This window comes from Rhea pennata, chromosome 2, assembly GCF_028389875.1.
Source record: "Rhea pennata isolate bPtePen1 chromosome 2, bPtePen1.pri, whole genome shotgun sequence".
In the NCBI taxonomy this organism is placed as follows: domain Eukaryota; kingdom Metazoa; phylum Chordata; class Aves; order Rheiformes; family Rheidae; genus Rhea; species Rhea pennata.
In genome coordinates this window covers 140,587,344-140,611,518 of record NC_084664.1, presented here as the reverse complement: position 1 = coordinate 140,611,518, position 24,175 = coordinate 140,587,344, and the positions used below count along the sequence as shown (strand labels likewise).

The 24,175-nt window shown below is 36.2% G+C and overlaps 1 protein-coding gene across 5 annotated transcripts in view; it reads left to right on the top strand.

Moving 5' to 3' along the window:
• The window catches only part of CPQ (carboxypeptidase Q), a 159,431-nt gene that overhangs the window by 115,407 nt on the left and 19,849 nt on the right, over nt 1-24,175 (top strand). For 4 of the 5 annotated variants that reach the window (XM_062568330.1, XM_062568332.1, XM_062568331.1 and 1 more), the window contains 2 exons: nt 433-524; nt 10,714-10,915. In XM_062568330.1, coding sequence (XP_062424314.1) covers nt 433-524; nt 10,714-10,915 — 294 coding nt within the window. The remainder of the gene's footprint in view (nt 1-432; nt 525-10,713; nt 10,916-24,175) is intronic. The other variant, XM_062568334.1, reaches the window with a different exon arrangement.

Genomic DNA, 24,175 nt, shown 5'->3' with positions numbered 1-24,175 from the left:
GATCTGCTGAAAGTATACACACATTATTTAGTGCAGGCCACAGCAATGATAGTAACATATGTATTGAAAATCAGTCAAGATAATAATTAGGCATTTTACATTTTCCAGATACATAGATATGGTTGCCTCATTTGTTTCTTTTATGCTGCTGCAGCAAAGGCAGTAGCCAATGAAGCAATATGAGTAGCAGTACCACAGAAACCTGTGTTCCTTCTGTACGCACCTCTTGCCCCACACGCCAATCCCTCTCTGCAAACAAAGTGCTCCCAACAACAAAGCCCAGACTTGCAATAGTTCATTTTTTTGTTTAGGTCAGAGATGGTTGAATAGAAACCTAGATTTTTCTGCCCTTGGAGGGTGAAGGCTAATGCAAAAAGTGCTCAAATAAATGAATATTTAGTACTAAAGACAGTATTTAAAATTATGTTTTAGGACTTCGCCCAAAGAGAACTCTGCGCTTGGTACTGTGGACAGGAGAAGAACAAGGAGGAATAGGTGCTGAGCAATACTATCAGTTACATAAGGTAAATAATATCTTCAGATGATCCGCTAAACAATAATTATCTCCCAAGTTTTATGACTTAAGTATTTAGTTTTCAGAATGTTCACTTTGATATTTAACTGAAAATAGTGATTCCAGTTTTGTTGAAAACGTATTTCCTGTTTTCTATCATAAATGTAAACTTCATTTTGTAATTAACCTAAGTGATACGATCATGCATATATATGTTCTACTTGACCTAACATGCTCCATCACAAAACTGTTCTGAAACAAATATTTCATAATGATACTTGTTGTGGCTTTCAAATATAGCTAACTTTCTCAGAATGAGCAACATATGGTCCACATGTCTGAACAAATTTTATGTGCATTATGGATTTCTGCTTCATTGCATTTTCCCACATTATGTGATGCAAAACAAAAAGCAATACAAAGAAAGATCTCCAGTATCTTAACTTCTATTACTGGTGTATAATCTAAAATACTTTATGCAGATTAATAATTTTATGGGCTTCTGGAACATTTTAAATGGCTGATTTCTGATGATGCAATTATCAGTCTCATCTCAACTGCCTCTCCAAAGTACATCATGACACCAATGGCAATTGCCAAAAGCTGTTTAGGAGATAAGTCTCATACTGAGAATATGGATTTTTCTCTTCCAGAAAATTTATGATATAGGTGTAAAACTAATCTCAACTATTGTCTTTTATTCTTTTCCATAATTCAGTAGTATTAATCTCTGCAAAGATTAATATATGCGAGGAGAAGACAAGGATTTGATGAATGTTTGTGTGTTTAAAGAATCAGTTGATTCTTTGATGAAAGTTGGTTTGATGAAAGTAGTTCATCAACGCCAAGTTGTTGGCATTGATGAAAGTAGGCTTACAAGAAAGTAAAAAATTCCTAGGAATTTTTAATGTTAATCAACTTAACAGAACAAAAAAATGGAAATTTCATTTTTAGGAGATACAAAATTCAAATCCTTTGTAATGAGCAAAATTAAGTCAATTTGCATCTGCAGTAGAGTGATCTGAGACATCATCCCAGTGAATTTCCTTTTCAGGCTAATGGGGGACACTCAATTATTTCCCACTAGCTTGTTTAATATTACTAAGAGATGTATTTAATTACTCATATATAATATAATGCCCCTATATTCCACACTACTGAGATAACTCAGTCTTCTCATTTGGTAGAAGTAACTAAGAGCTTGCTCTGTCAGGATCAGGGAGGTGGCAGATTGCAGTACTGTGTGCATTTAGGACTCTGGACTTACCTGCAGATACTCTGGTGTTCAGCAGGAACAAACTAGCGTGAAACACTCTGGAATACCTGTTGGAAAACAATGTCCACCCAATGGCCTCAGAATTGTCAGCATTACAGCAATTGTCTCATACACTTCTCATCTTTTGCCAGAAAGTTTATATTTTACTGTTATCTCTAGGATTTTTATTCAAGACTAATACCAAAAAGTAGACTAAAGGATCAAACAGGGAAATACAAAGCAGAGCTGGGTGTTTGAAAGATACTTGGTTAGTTTGTTTATGAACTGACAAAAATGCACTTCCATCTGGATGTTATGCTTCATGAACTTAACATAAATTTATAATTTATGCTAAAAATTTAAGCAAAAATAACATCCGTCTGTTGTTTATTGTTCTTATTTCTCCACTGCCATGTGATCTGGCATAATTATAAATTGATACAACTATAGCACATCTCATTAGTCAATAGCAAAACAAAGCAGATTAGTACTGTACATTATATTTAGGATAAAAATATCTTAACCTTTTAGTGATTTATTTGTGCAAATTTATGGCAGTTAGGATACAATGGCACAAACTTTGCTTGTTGATGATAATTATTACAAGTAAAGTAAGAGTGATATTTGAAGATGCCTTACTAAATGAAATATGGCTTGTATGACTAATGACATAGCTGACCTTATTATGACTTTAGTTCACTATAGACAAGTAGAAATATGAATATTATAATTCAACACAGGCAGACATGGATTTCCTTGACATTGTAAATTGCTTCCTTGTGTCAGTGGAAATGCAGCAAGGGAGAAAAAATGAAGATAATATAGCAGTGGACAAGTACCAGTACTGTTACTTTTGTAGCTTATTTATTTTTCTTTCAATTTAATTTCAGGTCTTAAGAATTTATTTCTTTCTCATCTGTCATTGTAGGTTGCCACTGATGTAAAGGGGATAATTTACTGCAGAAATTACTGAAATAACAACAACATAGTGATTTTACCATGGTGCAGATAATTAACTCATATCTCTACATAATAGCATTATTTGTATTGCTCTCAAGTATTTCTGTAGAATACAATATTGTAGTGTTTGATTATTTAAAGAAGTGATAGGGAGTATTGGCTGTTCAGAGCTCTATGAGAATGTGAGGGGTGCCGTATTGGGTTGACCAAAGCTTAATCTAGCCTAATCTCTCATTCTTGATAATATCCAGTAAATAGATGCTTTGGAAAAGAGTATACCCAAATGCAGGCATAATAAAAATAGCCACATAGATTACTAATATAGCCCTTCTTTCATTTGATGACATATTTTTCTGGAGAGAATCTCACAGTCCTCATGTGCCCTAATCCATTGTTTCCTTTGTATGATTTTTTCAAGACACTTCCAAGGGCTGAGAGCCAAATACCATCTACCAGTTACAGCACCTCTGCTAGTGCGGGAACGCCTGCCACCCACCAGTACCATCACAGGACACTTGCAGAATTTTGGCTGTGGGGGAGAAACTTCCACGGGGAAGCACCCACACCATTGCTTCCCACAAAATACTTGCTGAAATGCTCACTGCTTTTAGCTGATTGGAACTGAATCCTAGACTGGAAAAAACACCTGGTTCTCCTTCACACTACTCCTTTTCTTGGTGAAAAGTAATGAAATAAAAAGATTTTAGTGGCAAACAGGCTCCAGATCTTGAAACTACTTTTAATTTTCTTCCTAGTGCTTAGTGTAGTGTGGCCTGTTTGCTGAGTGAAGCTCAGAAGTATAGACAAAACAGTAGATCCTTCCAAAAATTTGAAACATAACAAATGCTGCTTTCCTTTCTAAGTTACACAAAAGAAGCAGGAGGAGCAGAGTTTGGTAATTTTAATGGAACTCATGTTACATCTATTTTGTCCTGTACAGATTCTTTTGCACCTTTTATCAACAGTACCTGAGTGCTTTCTGGTAGGGTTTTAAGTTTTTCTTGTGTTTACTCTTAATGTTGTCTTCACAAGAGGAGAAAACGGTATATGTAGCAGAAAGTCTTGTCTTGGTAGAGACTTGTGAAGTTTGCTGCTTCTTATTTATCTATCGCTCTAGGCTTGTCAGAGGAAATGGGTCAAGTAGGTGCACCTTACATTAGTCATGGACATTTGTGAGGTTGATGCTGGTCTTTAATTCTGGCATCATTTCATTGTTTTGAACTAGTCTCTGACTCTGACTAATCTCTCTCTGTCTACCATGCAGACAAGGTTACAGTTATTTACGCTGCCAAATTAAGGGACTGTGAATGGCAGATAATATTTATTTTGGAATAAAAATATTACATAGAATTTCCTGGGAAAGTAAGTGCATTTTGAAATTAAAGAAATAGGCCAAATTCAAACTTACTTTAGTAACTCTGTTGTGATCATTGGAGGCATTAATGAACCAATTCAATTATGAATTGAATTCAACCTTGTTAAAGAAACATTCTTAAAATATTACAGCACATTTTTATTGCTTTCTTAAGGGTGTTTACATTACATAACTAAATTTCTGGTGAACTTATTGTACATGATTTTAACTTTTTAGAAAAGTTTTGACTTTATGAAAAATATTAATCATGAATATTTATTGTAGTTTCTTTTTTGTATTTGTTACCAAGAAGATTTAATATTTTGCCAAAATTGGGTCTTCATTAATACAGAACATTCTGAAATGTTGATACATCATTGATACTTGCAATATTCTTTATTGATGCTCACATGAGCTTTGTGCCCTAATATACTGAGTTACTTTCTCTAAGAAACAAATGTCCAAAAAATTCTTGTGGCTTTCAGGTGACATGATTCTTCACCAGAAAATATTGGTTACTCAAAATCAGATTTTTCAGAAAACTCATAGAATAAGTTTTCTCATTCACAGAGACATGGATTTGTGTGATTTGAACCAAACACATCAAGGACTTGACCATGATTTCTTTTATCTCATTGAAATATATTTACCACTTGGCTATTGAATGTTCTCAGGAAAAATTCTCCCAGAGCAAAAATTCCATAAAATTACTGCTTGTTTTGGCCACTGCTGTCCTGTTGTTCCCTTTCTGTCTCTCCTCTCTCTGTTTCCATCTCATCGTACCTTCAGAAAGCATGTGAGGCTGGTGGGACAGGGACCATCTTTTTATTTTGTGTTCATAGCTTACACAGTGGACTCTTGGATATAATAAAACCTCCTGATGACTACAACACATCGTAATATTCATTAACACTATCTTTCTGATTGTTGCAGAGAAATATGACAGTTCACTTTTTGACTTGAGTTAAAATGGGACACACAATTATTGAAGATTTTTGGATTTTGAAAATGAATTCCTGTCCAATTTTTACTACTAATCTTCTCTCTAGATGCTTTCTTTCATTACAGCTTGGGATGTGTTTAGTGAATTAAGAGGTGTACTATCTTTTCTCTATTTTACTACTTTAGATTTGTGCAATATCATACTTGAAAAGCAGGTAGGGGTTAAAGAAGAGGAAAAAAAGCAACTAAACAGAAAGAATTTGTTTCAGTTTTGGATACAGGGTGTTAGCGGTAGTAGTTGATACTTGGAATACACAGAGATAGAAGACACTCTGGTGTAAGATTATTAGATGTTTATTGCCTTGAAATCCCCAAACTGCATGGGGAGCCCCAGGAACCTTGCGGGGAAGCAACCGGACTGTCCCAGGCGCTGCAGAGCATTGCACCATGGTGAAGTTTGAGGAGGCATAGGTTTAAGGTGAATTAATAGGTTACAATATGGGTTACTGTGCATGCAGTACAGATAACAAGGGAAGCAGTAATTCTTTAGGAGTCTGCAAGACCAGGTTGATGCTGAGGTGGTGCAAGTCTAAGGGCCACGATCTGTCATTCCTTATAGGTTCTGCGTGCCAAGTGTTTTGGCAGCTGGAATAATTGGTCAGTCAACACACTCCTGTCTCTTTGCCAATCTTCCACTGTTTACCCATGGCATAGGGTTATTTCGACAAAGGAGAAAATAAAACTGCAAAAGAAGAAGAAAGCTAACAATGAAGAAATAGTACCTGAAGCCTCAGGTCTTTGCCTGCTTGCCTATAGAGTTCTTATATTGGCACTTTCACTTCCTGAAAATGCACACATGAATAAAAGTTGTCTTTTGCTGAAAGATGAAAACCACAATTTTTAATTTGAAAATTTTGGCAGTTTTGCCTAGTTTCAAATAAAAACCTGAAACATTTCTGAAAAGGCCGACGGTGAGACAGAGTCCTTCAGTGTCACTGACAGTGTTTTCACACCCTTGTTTTTGAACAGTAAAAGAGTTTAAAATATAAGTTTTCCAGGAAGAACACTCTTCTTTGATAAGTCTCTGTGTCAAAACAATGCTTGGAGAGAAGGCTACAGGTGTTCTGGTGCATGCCTTCCTAAGCATGCTGCTGTCTTTAGAGCTGTCTACTTTTTCTTTTATGTCATTCCTCAGAGCTTAAAATACTGAGTGGTATTCTCTGTGACTGTTGGCAAATGGTTGCAGAGAGAAACAGTAGTGGTATTGAACAACACCAGACGTATTAATAGTATATTTTTACTGAGTGAAATGCTAATAAGTAAGTGACTGACTCCAGTTCCAAGCCTGTTGAAGTTACTGGGACTTTTGTCGTTAGCTTCTCTGAGGTCAGAACTCCACTCCATGACCTTAAAAGAAAACAAGTCAATTTTTGGACTTCTTTACTAACAGCTTTCCCACAAAGTATGGCAGAAAAATATTTCATCTTACTATTAACAAAAACATTAGTCTTGTTCATATCTTATCAGCTATCAAAAACCGTGCTAATCTTGAACTTTACTACAACTTTCTTCCATTTAATGACACAGTAACTTGTGAAAATTTCTAACTCATATTTTTCGTGATTTTCCCTGTCCTCTTTTATAAAGAGTTTGAGCTGTATGATCATGCTTGAGGCTGATGGTTATTATGCTTTGGTGCCGGATGCCTGCTTCCTGACAGCTGTTTTGATTTATTCTCTAGTTTCCATTTATACTGTTTTGCTTCTTTAAATAATCTTAATCCTAAACAGCAGTTCAAAACTACACTATCCAATGTTTATGTATTATTAAATACTTAGTTGTGTGAAATGATTATTGCCATGCTATACTTAGATCCAAGCTGCTCTGAATCAAGCACTGGAATGCAAGACTACAGGTGTTGGTGTTTCCTGAAGTTAAATATAAATCCATAACAGAGAGCTAAAAATGCACTGATGTCCCTTATTACTAGAACAAATTAGCCCTTAGTCAAAAATAGTGCTTTGACAGTAAAAACTTAAGTATTTTCTCTGTAAAATGATGATTTTTCTAGGGATTAAAAAACCCAGTAAATTAGCTGTTGGACAAATAGTAACACTATTTTAAATAGCTACAGATTTCTGAAGTCTTTCAGGATAGCTGTTCCCTCCCTTATCCTTTCAGATTTCTTACTGCTTTAGCTGGGTAAGAGGAATTGCCTCAGTGACTCAGTAGAGGAGTCACGAGATGTTGGAATCTACTTTTTCATTGGTAGGTGTTATGCGGATTTTGGACTGAATAAGTAGCTACCTGGGTTTCCCAGTGTCTGCTCTAAGTGGGACTTTTTACTGAGAGAAGTACAGGTTATTCTTTATCACATATATAACAAGGTTTATGTTTTCTTGATTAGAAAGATTTGATTATAATTTCATGTTTTGAAGTGCTTGCCTGAGAGATAAGAAACATTTAAAATATATTTTGGTTTTGCTCAACACAGATAAAAATAGATTGTTTTATAAATAAATAAATTTGAAAATTTAAAAATAGAGGAAGTATTGGCAAGGAGCATGCCTATTTGACTATACAATGAAAATAGCAAACTGTAAAAAGCCAGTTTTCCCATGTAATCTTTATTGTAATGTTTCATTTAATTGTAATGTTTCATTCTTGTAAGATGTAAACATGATAAGATAAAGAGAAGTGACCACTTCTGACCCAGTCACAGAAATGTAAAGGATAAACATGTCTATTTTGATATTCAGAGAATTAGGCAGCAGGTTACTTTAACAGGATTTAATTTTCTGGTGTGTGCTAAATGGCACAGTAACAGGATGCAGCAAAAGGGATTATTCTCTGAAAAAATTGTGGACTGAGCTTAAACTGAGGTTGCTTATTCAAATAATGCATTCAGTATGAGGAGATGGAGGAAACAGCTGAGCCTACAGTTATTTTATAAAATCAATTTGTTTCGTATTACTGTTTACTTTAATTAGCCAATGTGCAACCTCAGACAGCTTTGAGAAATGGCAGTTATTCCTCCACTGTATAGGACAAAGGATGCTTTTTTCACATGGCACATTTTCCAAAGCATACTTTTTTCTGTATAGGCAGAAGTGCTAAAATACAGATATATACAGAAGTGGGTATGGTGAAGTCAGCCCAACCCCCTTTTTTTATGATTGCAATATCCTACTTGCAAACTTGACAGTGAATAGATTTAATCATACCTTCTAGTGGACCAAGCAGGGAAGAAACTTTCTCAAGGACATATGATACTTCAAGTAGTTATTTTTAGTTCCCAAATGAGTCTGTTCTCTCTCCCCAAAATATTTTGTTTTCATGTCACTACAGAACATTCTAAGAATTGAACAGTTTTACAGTATAAATGAAGAGCAAAAATATGATGTCATGTCTTGTGGGTGGTTCGTTTTTCTGTTTCATATTAAAAACAGATGTGAACATTTATATGAGAAAGGAAGCAATTGGTGAATGCTGTAATTCTCCTAGCAGTTTATACAGTTCTGTAACTTAGGAGTTCTGTTCTACATACAGGTAGGTATAGATTTTTCTTGTGGGTATCCATGCTGTTCCCATACTTCTTCTTCTCCTTACCTTAGTGCTGTTCTCCCCCAACCCTGAGTAATCCTTTCCATTGGCCTTATTACTACTACACATTGCAACTTCTTTAAAAACTATGAGAAGTTCTGTTTTGAAGATCAGCCAAAAAGGCAGTTTCTGAATCAATTCCATCTCAGTATTATACAGTGGGCAATATTACTAAGTTCCTCTTGCTAACAGTTATCACATGTAGTTGACTGAAACCATCCCTCCCCTCTGTCTTCCACCTGTTCACAAAAAATAAATTTATTAACTTCAGTAAATACTGACTCTTCAATGGCAAACCTTTATTCTGTTTTAGAAATTTGTAGTGTCTTCCCTAACTCTTATTCTGTCTTAGCTATTTGGCTTAAAATATAAAGATGGTTGTTGTACCTGCAAATGTTGAGCATCATTAGTTCCTTTTACAATACAGTATGTTTTCCTTGGCCTGCTTCTCTTCCACAATGTAGAGAGGATTGGCATTATCATGATCTCATGTTGAGATTTGTGACCTGCTTTTGATCACAGGGTTAGAGACCACATGTATCCTAATTCTTTATGCTTAGACTTTTAAAGACGTAAGATTTTTTTCATTGTACAAAAATAGCAATTGTCAATTTGGTGATAATGTCAGTTATTTCATCTTGATTTCCAACAGTTGATAAGTGAATAGGTAGATGGGTTATTTTAAGCTATAACCTTTACGGTTGCTTCTTTGTATACAAGGAGTTTGTATCAAATTTCTTAACTGCTGTATATGTTTCTAAGTTAGAAGTGAATACCTCTATTATGTTGGAACTTATTTCACTGAAAATAGAAAAATTCTGGAAAACTATAAGTATGAAATATATAAATACAATAACATAAGACAGAATTCTTGGCAAATTCTGTGGAGAATTTCTGAAAACTTACGGGGTCAAGTTTTGATATTTGTGTATTCATAGACCTGTAGTTCTTATTTGTAGTTCATATTTATGTCTAGAAAAAGGTGAAGGAATTATTTATTGAATTGCAAGCTTATATAAGCTGTTAATAACATGGATCTATTACTCATTGACAGTACATAGCTCTTCCAATAACCCATGACAGACATATAATTCTGAAAGCAGATCTGGGCATAGAAGTAAAATCTCCTGTCCCTTGCAAGTATGAGTAAGTTCTCTTAGTCATTTTCAAGGTAGTTTGAAGTATAAGTTTTTCTGCAGGACTAGGCCATAAACTGCATTATTTTGCAAAAATAGTTTAAGTGGCTCTCAAAAAGAATAAAACTTTTCTTCCTGTGAAGTTTTGTAAGTACTTTATTTCAGTTAGACCTTTATGACTGAGTGCTCTGAGTGTATAAGAGGCAAATAAATGGCTCTGGAAGCTAAGTTTTATTCTTCTAGCTGGAAAGAATATTCCAAGTGCACACTGAAAGCAATTGTTATGCCATTTATAGACATATTCTTAAAATTTCACCTTTCCTTTTTCAAGGATTTACCTTGAAAAATACTAACTTTCTTTCAAATAGGCGTTAATTCCTTCAGGTTAAAGTGACCCTTAGAATTTCAGTCCTCTAGCTAAGTCAGAGTTGACCACATAGTATATCAAAAATAATATGCTTCTGAAAAGAGAGCAGCTGGTTTGTCAAATGGGTTATCCTTCACTGTGTGACCAGCCTTTCAGTATGTCTAATTTTAAAGCTGAATAGACAACACACTCTCCACTCTGCAACAGAAATTCTTGAGCTTCAGATTTGAGAAGAAAACAAAAGGTGCAAGTGAAAATAAAATGATAGTGGTGATGGCTTACATTTCTAGCTGGTACTTTTTAGTTCCATTGCAATTATTTTGGGAACACTGGGCCAGTCATGTTGTGGATCCAATAAAATACTAATATCTCAAAATCGATCTTGAATTATTTCAGTATTTTCAACTAGAGAGATTAGGCCTCTTAATTTATGCTTATATTACGTATAATTACAGGAGAGTTTCTCTGCTTCTTCAATACCTTTGATAGTGTCTGCTGTCACAGAAACGTACAGAATCCAATACATCCTGATAGTTAAGAACAGAAGTTACAGAAGAATATATTCTTTCCTTACACTTTTAGGAAAATATCTCCAACTTCGATATTGTCATGGAGTCTGATGAGGGCACCTTCAAGCCAATGGGACTGGCTTTTACTGGTACTGATGAAGCTCGTGACATTGTGAAAGAGATCATGACTCTACTGCTGCCTATCAATATTACAGATATTTATGATGCTGCAGATGGAACAGACATTGATTACTGGATGAGAGATGGGGTGCCAGGTGAGTGTGCAGAGTACTTCATAAATAATACTGTTTTTTCCATACAAAGTTACATCAGAATAGAATTCTTGTAATGTTCTGGCAGTCCAGTGTTTTGAAAATTATAAGAAATGCTTTCTCTGGAGGAATAAAACCTACCACGGATAAATATTTAAAGGTAACCTACAGAAATAGGGCATCATATGTGTTTGAGCTTCAGTTTAATAATGGTATAGATTATACATAACATAATATGCCTAAAATCTTCTTTTCGGCTTTAAGGATTTATAATAATTAATCCCAGACTGATGGTTTATAAATAGTAAACTGAAGTAGAGGGAAATTCTCCAGTGCAGAACAAGTAATTTTTTATTGTTATTACTTTGAAATATAAGTATTATATATTTTATATCCTAAGAAACAATTACTTGGAGGCTTGTCCCTTAAAAGTTTATAGTGCTTGGACGTATGCTAAAGCGGTATTATTCTGTGAAGTTCAAATCAGTCTAGGGACTTATTTGGAGTAATATATCTACATCTGAGTGAGGAGCAGTTGTTGGAAAAGAGATTTATAAGCCATGAGAGGGATCCACCACTGCATAAACCCCACCATGAGGAATACCCTACATTAGCACAGTTTTGCAGAGCATAAGATTTCCAAATAGGGGCTAGCCTGAATGAAACTTTAGTGAATTTCCATGGTAGTTTCCATACTTGAATAATAGCATAACAGAAAAAAAATTATGACACCGATATTTAAAAATTCTGATCAATTAAAAAAGTTTAAGGTCCTCTTTCTCTAGTGATTTATGACTGAAATAAGCTGTTGTGCATTTATCACGCTAGTTTTACCAGTAGTTGCTATAGCCTTGGAATCTCCTAATTTGTGATTGACTGTCTTTTTTCTTACCTGATCTTGTGGAAGATATAATGAGTTATGGAATATATAATTCTTATTTATGGAAAGAACTCTTTGCTTCTCACTTACCTGTGGTGTACAGAGATACTGTGATGTTGACTACTTTGATAAATGTATGGAAATCTAATTTTCAAAACAAAACATCTGTACTGGACAAGAAGTATGGATGAATGGGTGTTGTTAAACAACTAAGGCTTCGTGCAGCTGGCGTGCTGTTTTCCAGTTGAGGTTCAAGGTGTTTAGTGTAACATCGTAAGGTCGGTGTGCCGTTGGTGCACACCTATTATCCTAGGCTCTGACTGCACGGCTTAGCTGAGCGTTGGAACTGAGTGCAGAGATGAGGACACCGTAAACCCTGTGGAGAGGCCTGAGGCATGCATCGTTCTCCACAGCCTCTGAGCAGCCATGCAAAGGCACGGTAGTCCAGAATTGCCAACTGACATGTCTATGTTGCAGCTGGACTAGAGAACTGCTGCTCAGCTGGTGTTTAGAAAATGTATCAGAAGACTTTCGTAGGTAAGAAGTACTCGCTTGCTGGACAGACAGTAACTGGGGACTTCCATTGTGTTTCCAGTCTGAGGAAGAGAAAAGAACTTAATATTCAAATGTATTTTGAGCTGAAAATGCAAGCGGCGGTTGTGATGTAAGTATTGAGCTCTGATACACCATTTTTCATCAGTTGAGATAGACCTGAAACATGAACAGATGCAGTTTGCCAAGGTCCTGTTGATTTGTCACCTGGACTACTTGTATAAAATAAACTCAGCAGGGCCACGGCAGAACCCAGAGCACTATCCTATGGTTGTCCATACTCTTTAAATGTTAGCACATTTCCCAGCACAGTTACATCCCATTCCAGCTAGCACCTTCCCAGGCAATGTTTGGTCATGGTTGAGGTGATGATGTGAGCCAAGAACTGTTCCTGATATGTAGTCACCAGTAGGCCTCCCTGTTGTGGTAAAGAAGAGAGTTTAGCTCTTGACATGACCCTGCCATGCTACTTACTCTCAGGAATAAATGCAGGAAAAGGAGGAATAACACCCAGATTTCTTGCCATGTGTCTCAGTGGTTAGATAAAACTTCAGCGTCTTCAGAAAGGAAAAGCTATGAAAAATACCATGAACTGTGAGATCACTTTACACCTTGGAAAAATACAAAGTGCATCAGAACAGAGACTTCAGTTTTTAAATAAATCTGATTTGCCTTCCTATTAAAAATTTAGCACATTAATTTATTGCAGGTTTTTTACTGTCTGAAGCTTTGATTCATTTAACTTCCTGTTAAGCAAATAACAAAGTGTCCTTACATAGTAACAAGCTGGGATTCTTTTTTCCCTACTGGGACCTGATGTGAAAGAATTAACTCCACTAAAAGAATTTCTTCTGCTTCATATTGTGTTTCACACTGTACGAGGGAGAGGTTTAAGACATCTTGTAATCTTCACGCCCTTTCCTGCAATATTCTCACTGCTCCAATGAGTCCTTATGGTATATAATAACATTGGAACAAATTGAACACACTGTAACAGCTTTTATAATTTTGTCCAACTTAAACAAGCAGCCAAGTGTTGACACTTCATCCATTTTATTTAAATATTTTCTTGAAAATACATTTGATGGCTTTGGTTCTGCAACAGTTGGAGAAAATAGGGTGTCCTTGTTGAACAGTAAGAATGGTTTCTGATACCATTTCCCTAAAATTTTCCTTCTTTACTATGCTAAATAGAGTCTATGGTCAACTTTTGTAGATACTGTAAAAATTCCACTCCTCTCACTCCTTTTGGTCTGAAAGATCCGGAGAAGGCAACATTATGTGTGTTTTTCAGAGCCACTCATAGCTGCTTCTGAGACAGGCCAAGCTTCATGCTTTCTTTCCTATTTCTGCACTTTTGTTTTCAGTGGACATGCAATGAAATTTCATTTATAATGTTGTTTAAGTGAATTTGCAAGAAAAGAATGTTCACTGTTCTGAGGTCTTAGGATGAGAGAGGCCAGAAAAGTGCAGAGTGCTTTACGAAACATAGTGTGAAGTTTAACTAATACCTCTCAGGTACAGGCAGGGTAATCTGTTTAGAACACAGCAGTGTAATGCTGTATAACTGCAAAATATTAGAAATATTTCCATCAGTGGCTTTTACGTTTGATTATGTTGAGAATGCTTCAACCTAACAAGAGGAATGTCTGTATTTTTGTTTTTTTAATGATAATGAGTCAGATTTTCAGCCACTGAAAACACTTGTATAGCGAGTGTTTTGCTTTTTTATGACACATAAATCAAATGAAATTGAAATGAATTGTGTATTTTATGCTATGGTTTTATAATTTGATGTGACCATTGATCCTAAGACTACTTCTTTATTAATTATGCAATTATCTTTCTCAGTTTTATTTTTAAATATTCAACTATATATTTAGTTTTAGTCGAGTATATATGTAAACTCCTGATGCTCTAACCAGCAAGTCTGGCTAGCATTTGCAATTAAAGGAGGAAGGGTGATTTGTTGGGATTTTTTGCTTTGCTTTGCTGTGGTTTCTTTGCCTGCTTTTTTACAGCAGGCTTGTTCAGTGTTTGAAAGGGTCAAAAAACATTTAGCCAGCCCTGCCGGACCACTTCTCTGATAAGTTTTTTAAAAAAGCAATGTATCTGATCAGAAGGCTACTTGTAAAACGATTTACACCTATTCCTAAGGTAGCAGCACTGGGGCTGAGTCGGCTGCCCTTGAAAGCTTTCAGAAACTGAAAATGAGGGGAAAGAGGTGATTATATTTTCATTATGGTGTGCAGTGAAATAATATTCGGCTTTAGATACTAGGGGAGAGGAAAACTGGTGCGTTCCCATTTTTGCAAACGGAAAGCTACTGTGACACAGTGTTTTCAGGAATATTGGTTCAAGGGTGTTCCTTTCTGTTGGGTTTGTAAATGATGTTATCTGTTGTTACAGTGTTTATGATGGGAACACTTGTCCATTTGAGACCACGCTGACCCAGGAAATCAAACAACTCTTAGAAAGCATGTGGCAATTTCTCTATTTAAAATTCAACCAGAGACCTAGAGGTGAAACTCTCTTTTTCGGTATCACTCTGAACTTTGTTGGTTGTTTATGTCTCTCTGTTTCCACAGTGACGGTGTCTTGCTTTTTTGTTACATTACATGATGGGAGAAATTATTCTTCTAGAAACAAATAAATCAGTAGTTCATCTAACTTTAATGTTTCTCTAAAAATCAAAATTAATTTATAATCAAATGTATTAGTCATTTTCTAGACAGCAAACAAATACTATCATACATAATTTCTCTCATTTTTATATTTTGTAGTGCTTTTTATTGCTTCCACCTAAAATAAGACACATTTGGGTCCTTGGATGCCTAACTTTTGCATGCACTGTTTCCATTCTTATTACGTAAGAGGCCAAATACTTTAGTTGCCCTCCTTTTCCAGACCATGCTACCCCCTTTCTCCCCTGTACCCGTACCTGCCTTATAACACCAAACACCAAGGTTTACATGCGTGAGCCAAACCTGCTGTTTTGCTTGGCATCAACCAGAGGTGTGTTTAAAGGAAACAGTGTAACAAGAAATCTCCCTAGCCTGAGGTCCCCAGCTGGGCAAGAAGAATTGTATAAAATATGTATTTCCCAAATTATAGATGTTTAAACTCTGTTGAGTCTTGACTGTATCACTACTGTGAAGTAAAATTCCATTGAGGTGCTTGAAGCGTGGCATCTCAGCATACTGTTTAAAACTCCCTGCAGACTTGGGCAATCTTTGGGTCCAGCTTCTTTTAATAGCCAGAAGAATAAAAACTGAAAGAAAAAAGAGGGGAAAAACAGATATATAGTCCTCAGACTTCGTAAACCAATGCTGAAGAACTTTTGTCTTGATTGTGCACAGGTAAGGACTGTTTCACTCTAAGCAAACCTTTCCTAAGACAACAGAGAAAGAAAAAAAATCCCTTAAAAATACAAAAAACTTTCAATGTAACCTTCTCACTTTAGTATATATTGTTCATGTGATTTGCAGTCTGAAATGTTCAGTGTAGGTGTCACATGGCAATTCCAGTTATTTGATCGAATGACTAACACAAGTGAAATGTCTGCTGCTCTCTCATGAAGCAGCAGGTTAGACAAAACTCCTAAACACTGTTAACAAATTCAGCTTTATACCTAATGCAAAAGTATGTAAGTAATTTTAATTAGTCCGCAGGTGATGCATTTATATATTCATTGGGAGATACCATAACACTCTGAGTTCCCACTGCTCTCAGCGTGTGTTGATGCACTCTACCAGTACCAGGCAGCCAGCATGTGCCTGGTTTATTTTTGCCTGGAAATGAGGGGTTAGGTGCTTCTGGTTTATACCTATGTCTTGCCTGATTTTTGTTCTCTGTAAGTCTGAGATAAGCGTATCAGCACTGTAGTGTAATAATTAGCAATATTGTATTGCTTTTTGAAGATCATTCATTTCCTTTTAAATGTCTTATTTTATCATTCGAAAAGGAAATACGGTGAATGAGTATATTCCCCTGAAGAAATCATTTTTTTTGCAACTTGGGAGATGTTAAATTAAACCAGTATGTTAAGAGAACAATTGTAATTTGCTAGCACTTAAAGATCCTGCTATAAGTACTACAGCTATTAGAACCATTTAAAATTCTGATTGCATTTAAAACTATGTATATTAATCCGTAAAATAATTCATCTATGGTCTAATTTACCATTCCATAAAAATAGGCTTTTTAAATTAGAAATTGCTCTAGACTAATTAAAAAAAATGTAATGCACTGCCACTTTTTACAGTGGTGGTTACCTTATATTGGTCTATCATGTGACCTTTCTTGTTCTTAATAAAGTTACTATTAATGTCTTTAAGACTGATCAGTTAATGAAAGGGTTAGTCTGTAGAATAGAGTATATTTTCTTTCTGGTTGCATCATTTAACTTCCAGACAAGCTTGATCATAATTTACAGTTCTTTCCTCCTTTGTTTTGCTTGGTTTTGAGACTTGTTTTGGCATATTGGACTTCTTCCAAATTTCAAATTCCAAATATTGGGATTTGTCTACTTGTATTAATTAACAAAAAGCATCAGAATTCCAAGTTTGTTTGTTTGATTCCTGTAGACTAGGTAAAGGACATGCAAATATTCAGCTGGGCTGATACTGTAGGAGAGAGGGATAGAATTAGGTGATTATACTTAGTGCCTGAATGCAAAATTTTAATGGCAGTTTTAAGAAGAGCTTTTGCAGTCTGTTTCTCATTGGAGCATGTCCTTCTCTAGTGCTACGGCTCAAAGCAGTCCTTTCAGATAAGAAAATAATATGCCATCTTTGTGGCAAAATAATTGATGATTGTGGCAAATACTTGGAAACTGCTCTTACACACTTGTTCTGACATAAAGGAAGATTACTTCTGAATGGACTTTCTAATGTCTACCTTAACTATGATCTTCCACTGTAATAGTAATTTTTAATACTAAGTTATTAGCACACTGATAGAAACATTCAGAATAGAACGGTCTTACATAAGCAAGGGTGAATCTTGCTTTTACTAGCAGGCAGTATTAAGTGGTTTTATTTCATGCAGACAGTATTAGTGAGGTTTTAGTGAGACCAAGATCACAAGAGAACTATGGGAAGACTTGCAAGTTTAGAAATTACACTTCAGAGTGTGAAGCTTGAGATGTTGGATTTTTTTCAGTTTGTGCAAGGATATGTTAAACAATGACTCAGTTACAGCATACAGAGGTTGGGTAGAGATTTTTCTAATGACAGCACTTTTTAGTCTTGCTTTAAAAATAATTCATTAGAGAGTCAGTCTATCGAAGTCTGAACAAGTTCAAAATGAACACCTTTTAAGAATAAGTGTAGTTAACTACAGAAGCAGCTTACAGACTTGGTGAATTCTCCATCATTTTGAATGTGTAAAAAAACAGTTGGGTGTCCTTCAAAAAGTCAAAGATAATTCAGGCAGGAGAACGGAGTCAGATGCAGAAGTTAGGAGGTGAGTTTCTTTCCAACGTGTTGTTCAGAAGATCTCATTAGACAGTAATAGCTTTTGTAGGGCTTTAAAAAATCTATGAATCTGCCTGTAAATCTTACAAGCATTTTCCATAATGAAATATCTCCTTCCTATTTAATCATCACCTAGGTAGACTTACTTTTTGAATATCAATACATCTTGTCTTTGATGTGTACAATATTTAGCAACTCTTAATTATAATTAGAAACAGGTAAACTTGACAGTCCTAGAAGAAATTTAAACTGTGAAATCAAAAATACTTAAGCTTTATCATATATTGTTGAACAGTTTGAATTTCTTATTTTACTTCTAGTTATGCTCTTTTTTTTAAATATCTGATGCTTTTTAATTGACAATATTTTTTGTGATCCTTAACTAAGAATTATAGCACACTGGTTTACCAACAGATATTACATGCTACTTAGATTTATCTTTTAAAAAAATGAGGCAAGGAAGCCTTAAAATAATCTTATATGAATGTTGCAATAGATGAGTTTGAAGCTGTGACATTTTGAATGGCTTTTATAAACCCAGAAGAAATAAAATTGTTCCAGTGCATTAAACATTATACAAATACTAAATAACCTCATTTATCTAGTACTGAAAGCTGAAATTAAATTGATTTAAAGAAAATTGTAATTTCTAATGATTCCTGCATTTTTTGGTTTTTGGACTTCTTTCTCTTTGTCAGTGTTACTTCTCTAACACTACTCCTATTTTTAGATGCTCTTCAGAGAAGTTCAGTGAAGCCGATTAGAGTGAACGACTAATATTAAATATGTTTCTTCCTTAACCACACGCAATTCTTAAACATTTTAAAAAACATCAAAAAATTGCTTCTGTCACACACCTTGTTAGTAGGAGAATATGACCTGTCTCAGAAAAGAAAGACTGAAAAATATCTAACTGAGAATCTCAATTGGATTTGGGGTGTGGTTGTTCTTTTTCCTGGCTCTGCCTCTGAGAGGCATATTAATTCTCTATTGTTTACAGCTTAGGAAAGCTGAATTATATTTCTGTGGGTGGGAATATTCAGTTCATATGGAATTACTTGCCGTTTGTTGAGCCTAAAAAACAAGTGTCCTACATTAACACACAGAGCTCAGTGTTAACATATTAAATTTGCCATTTGGAAGTACAAGTTATTTAAGCCTTATTCCTAGAACTGTCTTCGACTTCACTGAAGCTCATGCACATAATGAAATAAATATAAAAAGGAAGGTTTAATTTGTCTTCCATAAGGAAGTTGGAGGTGACAAGTGTTTGTCAAATGGAAAACTGTGAGTTAAATGTAAAGCTCTCAACATTTCTTTTTTCCCTTTGGGAATTCATGCGAAAAATTAGATGCATTCATAAGATAGAAATGTTGGGATATTTCTAACCAAATGTGTAATGATTCAGCATGGCTGCTAAGAACAACAGCAGCTCTTAGTAATATCTTTGCATTTCTGGATTGCATTCCTGGAAAACAAACTGTAATTACATCAATATCAAATACTGAATAAAAAATAAACTGTTTAGTAGCTGACTACTAGAAGAAGACTAATTGTAAGCTACTTTTAATGGGAAGGACACAGGTTAAATGGATTAAGAGATGGCTGGCAGCTCTCAAAGTAGTTTCCTATATGCAGTCACATGATGAGTGTTTCTAATAGGATTCTTCAGGGACTAATATGTGTTCAACTATTCAGAGTTTCCATTGGTGACCTAGAATCAAATTTAAAACCACAACTTATTTAAAAAGCAAACAAACACAGCTGCTATAAACACTATCAGAATGGTAATGATGAGAACAAGTTGATCATCTGCAAAACAAAATGCTTTATTATTTTTACATGGTAAGATGAGTCTGATCTCATCCAAGGGGAGATTCCTTGACACCTGCTTTAAGAAAGAGAGGAACCTAGAGGCGAGGTGATCTGCTCAAGGTTAAATGAGGTTACTCAGAGCCTATGCAGCTGAGTTGTGAAAATATCAAGGATAGAGATTCCACGGATTCTCTGAGCAGCTTATTAAATTGCTTAACCGGGTTTATTGTGAACAAAATGTTGTTAGGTCCATCTGGAATTTCTCTTGTTTCAGCTTGTATCCATTACCTCTTCTCTTTTATGTGTGCCCCTCTGAGAAAAATATGACTCCTTCTTAACTTCTCTTTTGGTAGTGTAAGACAGGAATTAGATCCCCCTTTAACCTTCTCTTCTCCACATTAAACAAATCCAGTTACCTTAGCCTGTCCTTGTGTTTCATGTGCTCCAGGCCCCTGATTAGGTTAATGAGAGTCCACTGGTTTCAGTTCAGTTTGTTGATATCTCTGTTGTACTGGAGGCCCAGAAGAGGATGTAGAGGATGTTATTTTGAATAAACACTTCCTTTGACCTGCTCACTAGTCACTTAGTAATGTAGCCAGTTGCCTTAATTGCCAGAAGGTCTCAATGATGACTCCTGTTTGCCTTGTCTGGCAGCACTTGCTGGTCCTGTTCTGCAGAGCTGCTACCTAGCTAGTCAGTCCTCAGCCTGTATTGTTGCAGAAGGCTGTCCTGTTCCAGTACAGGACTTTGCATTTGTATTTTTGAATTTTGAGAGGTTCTTGTAAGCCCGTTCCTCCTGTTCTTGAGCTCTCTGAACAGCAACTCTGTTTTCTAGCATAAGAACTACTTCCCCTTCATCTACAAATTTGATGAAAACCTGGTCCATCCCATTGTCCAGATCATTACTTAGGATGTAATGATTGTGGCCCAATATTGACTCCTGAAGTCATAACCAGCCAGCAGTTAGACTTCAAACTGTTGATGTCAGCCCTTTGACCCCAGCTGTCCAGCCACTTTTTTTTATCCATTTTTATTCCACACTTCCAGTCCATACTTTTTCTGGGGAATGGAGGGCTGACTGGCCTATAATTCTCTAAATCCTGCTGCCTTTTGAATGATGGGCATAACATTTGCTTTTTTCAGTCATTGAGGACTTCCCCTGGCAGAACTTTTCAGAGATGATAGAGAGCAACCTCTCAGTGGCATTGGCCAGATCTCTCATGCAGCCCGTCCAGTCTCATACATTTATGTATGCCTAGTTTACTTAAGCAATTCCTAATTTGATCATCTTATACTATGAGTAGTACCTGTTCTTCCCCCTACCCCCAACTCTACTACCAGGCACAGAGACCTGGGAGGTCTGAGAGCAGACCATGCTAGTAAAGATTGAGGGAAGGAAGCCACTGAGTACATGAACCTTTTCCTTGTCCTTCATCATGAAGTTGCCTGCAAGCCAACATTTTACCCTGTTTCCCTTCTGTTGATGATGTAACCATGAAAGCTTTTCCTTTTGCCATTCACATCTGTAACCAGTTCCAACTTCAGCCAAGCTTTGGCCTTCATACATTCACCCCTGCGTGCCTGGGTGATGTTTTTTGTTACTTCATGGTAGCCTATCCTTGCTACTATGTCTTATCCCTTTCTTGTTTTGCCTTTCAGCTCAGTCAGGCATTCTCTCTTTAGCCAAGATGCCTCCTACCATACAAGCCCATTTTCTGGCACATCAGAGCACCCTTGTGCTCTGAAGAGGTTGTCATTAATGATTAACGAGCTGTCTGGGGCTTCCTTGCCCTTCAGGATAGCCTCCGTTGGGATCACACTTACCAGTTCGCTGAACAAACCAGAGTTGACTCCATTGAAGTCCAGGTTTGTTGTTCTGCTACCTGCTTTTCTCTGTTCCTCGAGATCTTAAACTAAACTAAACCATATCATGGTCACTGCAGCCAAGAATGCTGTTGGCTATTATATCCCTAATCAGTTCTTCCTTATTTCCCCTAACACTTTCCAGAAATTTCCTGGATTACTTGAGCTCTTCTGGCAGATATTCAAGTCCCCTACAAGAACCTGCAATCATGAGGCTTCTTCCACTCATTTAAAGAAAGCTTTCTTTTCATGATGGATCATCTGTAGTTGACATGCAGCATGATATCTCCCTCTGGGCCATTCCTCTGATCCTGACCCATCAGCTGTTGACAGGCCTGTTGGCTCTTCCACAGCCAAGCCCCATGCATTCAAATCTGTCATTAGTGCAGACCTCAGTTACCTGCTGTCATCTTCCCTGTGTCCTTTTTAAGAGCCTGTATCAATTCATTGCATTATAGTGTAATCTTAATTATAAATCTAAGTAAAAGACCAGAAGGCAATACCTGTGGAATGGAGAGTGTATGCGGGGAAGCCAGGGCTCTGGGAAAGATCTTGTCAAAAATACTTTCAGAGAGATCAGAGACAGAGATATAGCAGGTTTTATAACAGAGACATTGATGTAAGAATGGACAAGGGTGAAGCAATGAGTAAAGTTTAAACTACACTCACTACTCTGTTACTATTCTTCCATTACTTGGTGTAGCTCATATAGCTAATAATGCAGCACTTCTACAACATTTTTCCCAAGCAATATGAAAGTTTACAGGGAAAGGAGAACAGTAAAATATCTTAACTACAGGGCACATGATAGTTTTGGTCTAGGTATGTTTTTAATCAAGAATCAGAACGCTTTTTAGCAACACACTTTTGGGTATTACTCAGAAATCTTGTCCCTTCCTTAAGCAGCAATCACATCAAGGTTTAATTTACAGCTGGAATTTTGTATGTAAATGTCTGGGGCTTCTGAAGAATGCTTTTGATAGTGAACCCATCTGAATGAATACAAAGCTCAGAAATCATTTACAGAGATACCTTCCTCAAAAGAGCAAGTTCTAAATTGTTTCAGTGGCAGTATCTCCAGTCTCTCCAAAGTTAACATTCACAAACTTCATAATTGGAATCCTTCAAACTTTTTGTCTTCAAAATTGAGTTTCCTACAAATGTATCTTAGGGACACTCAGTAAACAAATCTATCTTCAAGCTAAAAACATGCATCTAAATGTCAACAGCAGTTTATTCAAGTATTCCATCCAGAGAGCCAGAAAACCTAATTAAGAGTTATTATCCAGCAGGGCCACTCTCCCTACAGCTTTTGGCTATTCGCAGAGTGCTGTCTCAATCACCATGTAGAGCTTGGAAATCCACCAAAGAAAATGGGTACTCTTCCTGTTACTTAACTGGCTAAACTAGATTTTAAAACAGTCAGTTCTATTAACTGTATTAAAACTGAGCAATGATCTTCTAGGACAGTAGAATTTTTGTAGTTCTTGCTGCTGTGTTTAAGGAAAGCTAAAATAAAGAAACAGCTGAAAACAGTGATTTTCAGACTGTGGTCTCCAAATTCCTGAGGGATTGTGGATTACTCCTAAAAATGTAAAACGTCATCTGCTACTAAGGAGAGAGCAAGTTTGTTGTCAGTAGGCTTGATTATCCATCTGATGTCATTGGGGTCATGCATGTGTTAGAAAATGTTTATGGATCTTGAAATTTGAATCAGTTTAAAATGATTTATGTGACATTGTGGAGGGAGAAAATTTTGCGCTTTGTTTTCTGAAGGAGTAGATTCTCCAGCCCTACCAGAAAAGATGTGAGGCTTTAGAATACTGGAATTTTACAGCTGGACTGAATTCCCTTGGGGATGTGTAACCTACTTAAAAACAAGTTACCAGCTGGAAGCTACTGGAAGTAACTTACAGAAGTAATCATTTTTCTATCTGAGGATAGAACTCACTGTGGGAATCCTAAAGTGGTTTTACCTGGACAAGGGAGATCTTGATTGCCTACCTGCCTCTACCACCCAGAACCCACTACCATCACCAAGCAAAACAAAACTGGAAGGTTTTAGGAGCAAGCTTTAGAAGCATCAGTCTTTAGTTGCCTATACGTGAGCAGACAGATGGGAGACTTCTACCACCTTTTTCCATACATGCACACACAGCACTTCATGTGAAATATTTAGGAGCAGGACATTTTTCTAGTGCATAGTTTGTATTTATAGGCTGTTCTTGAAATGCAACATCAGGCTCTTCAGAAGTTTGTCATTTAGTTTAGCGTATGCAAGATCCACCTGGAATAGTGATTCTGAATTTCTGTCTACCTGGCAGGCCAAAACTAGCTGTAGTCGTAGATCAAGTAAGGAGGCAGATAAAGGAGATCTGTAGTCTGTTAAGGAGTTTTTTCAGAAATACATACAAACAGACTAGATTTTTTAGAACAGAGCTGATGAGAAGGTCTCGAGAGATCCCTCTGATCTGATACGAGCTCTGAACATCCTCTGTCCCAGCATGATCTTGCAATATGTGTCATTTCTTTCATGTTTTTTACTGCTGTTCTTGAAGACTTACCATGATGAACAAGGTCTCACCAGCTTGTCTGTTACAATGCTATTTTTAGTTTATAGGAAGGTTTTTTTAATATCCAACTGAAGTATTTCTTGCTGCAATTTAAGTCCATTAG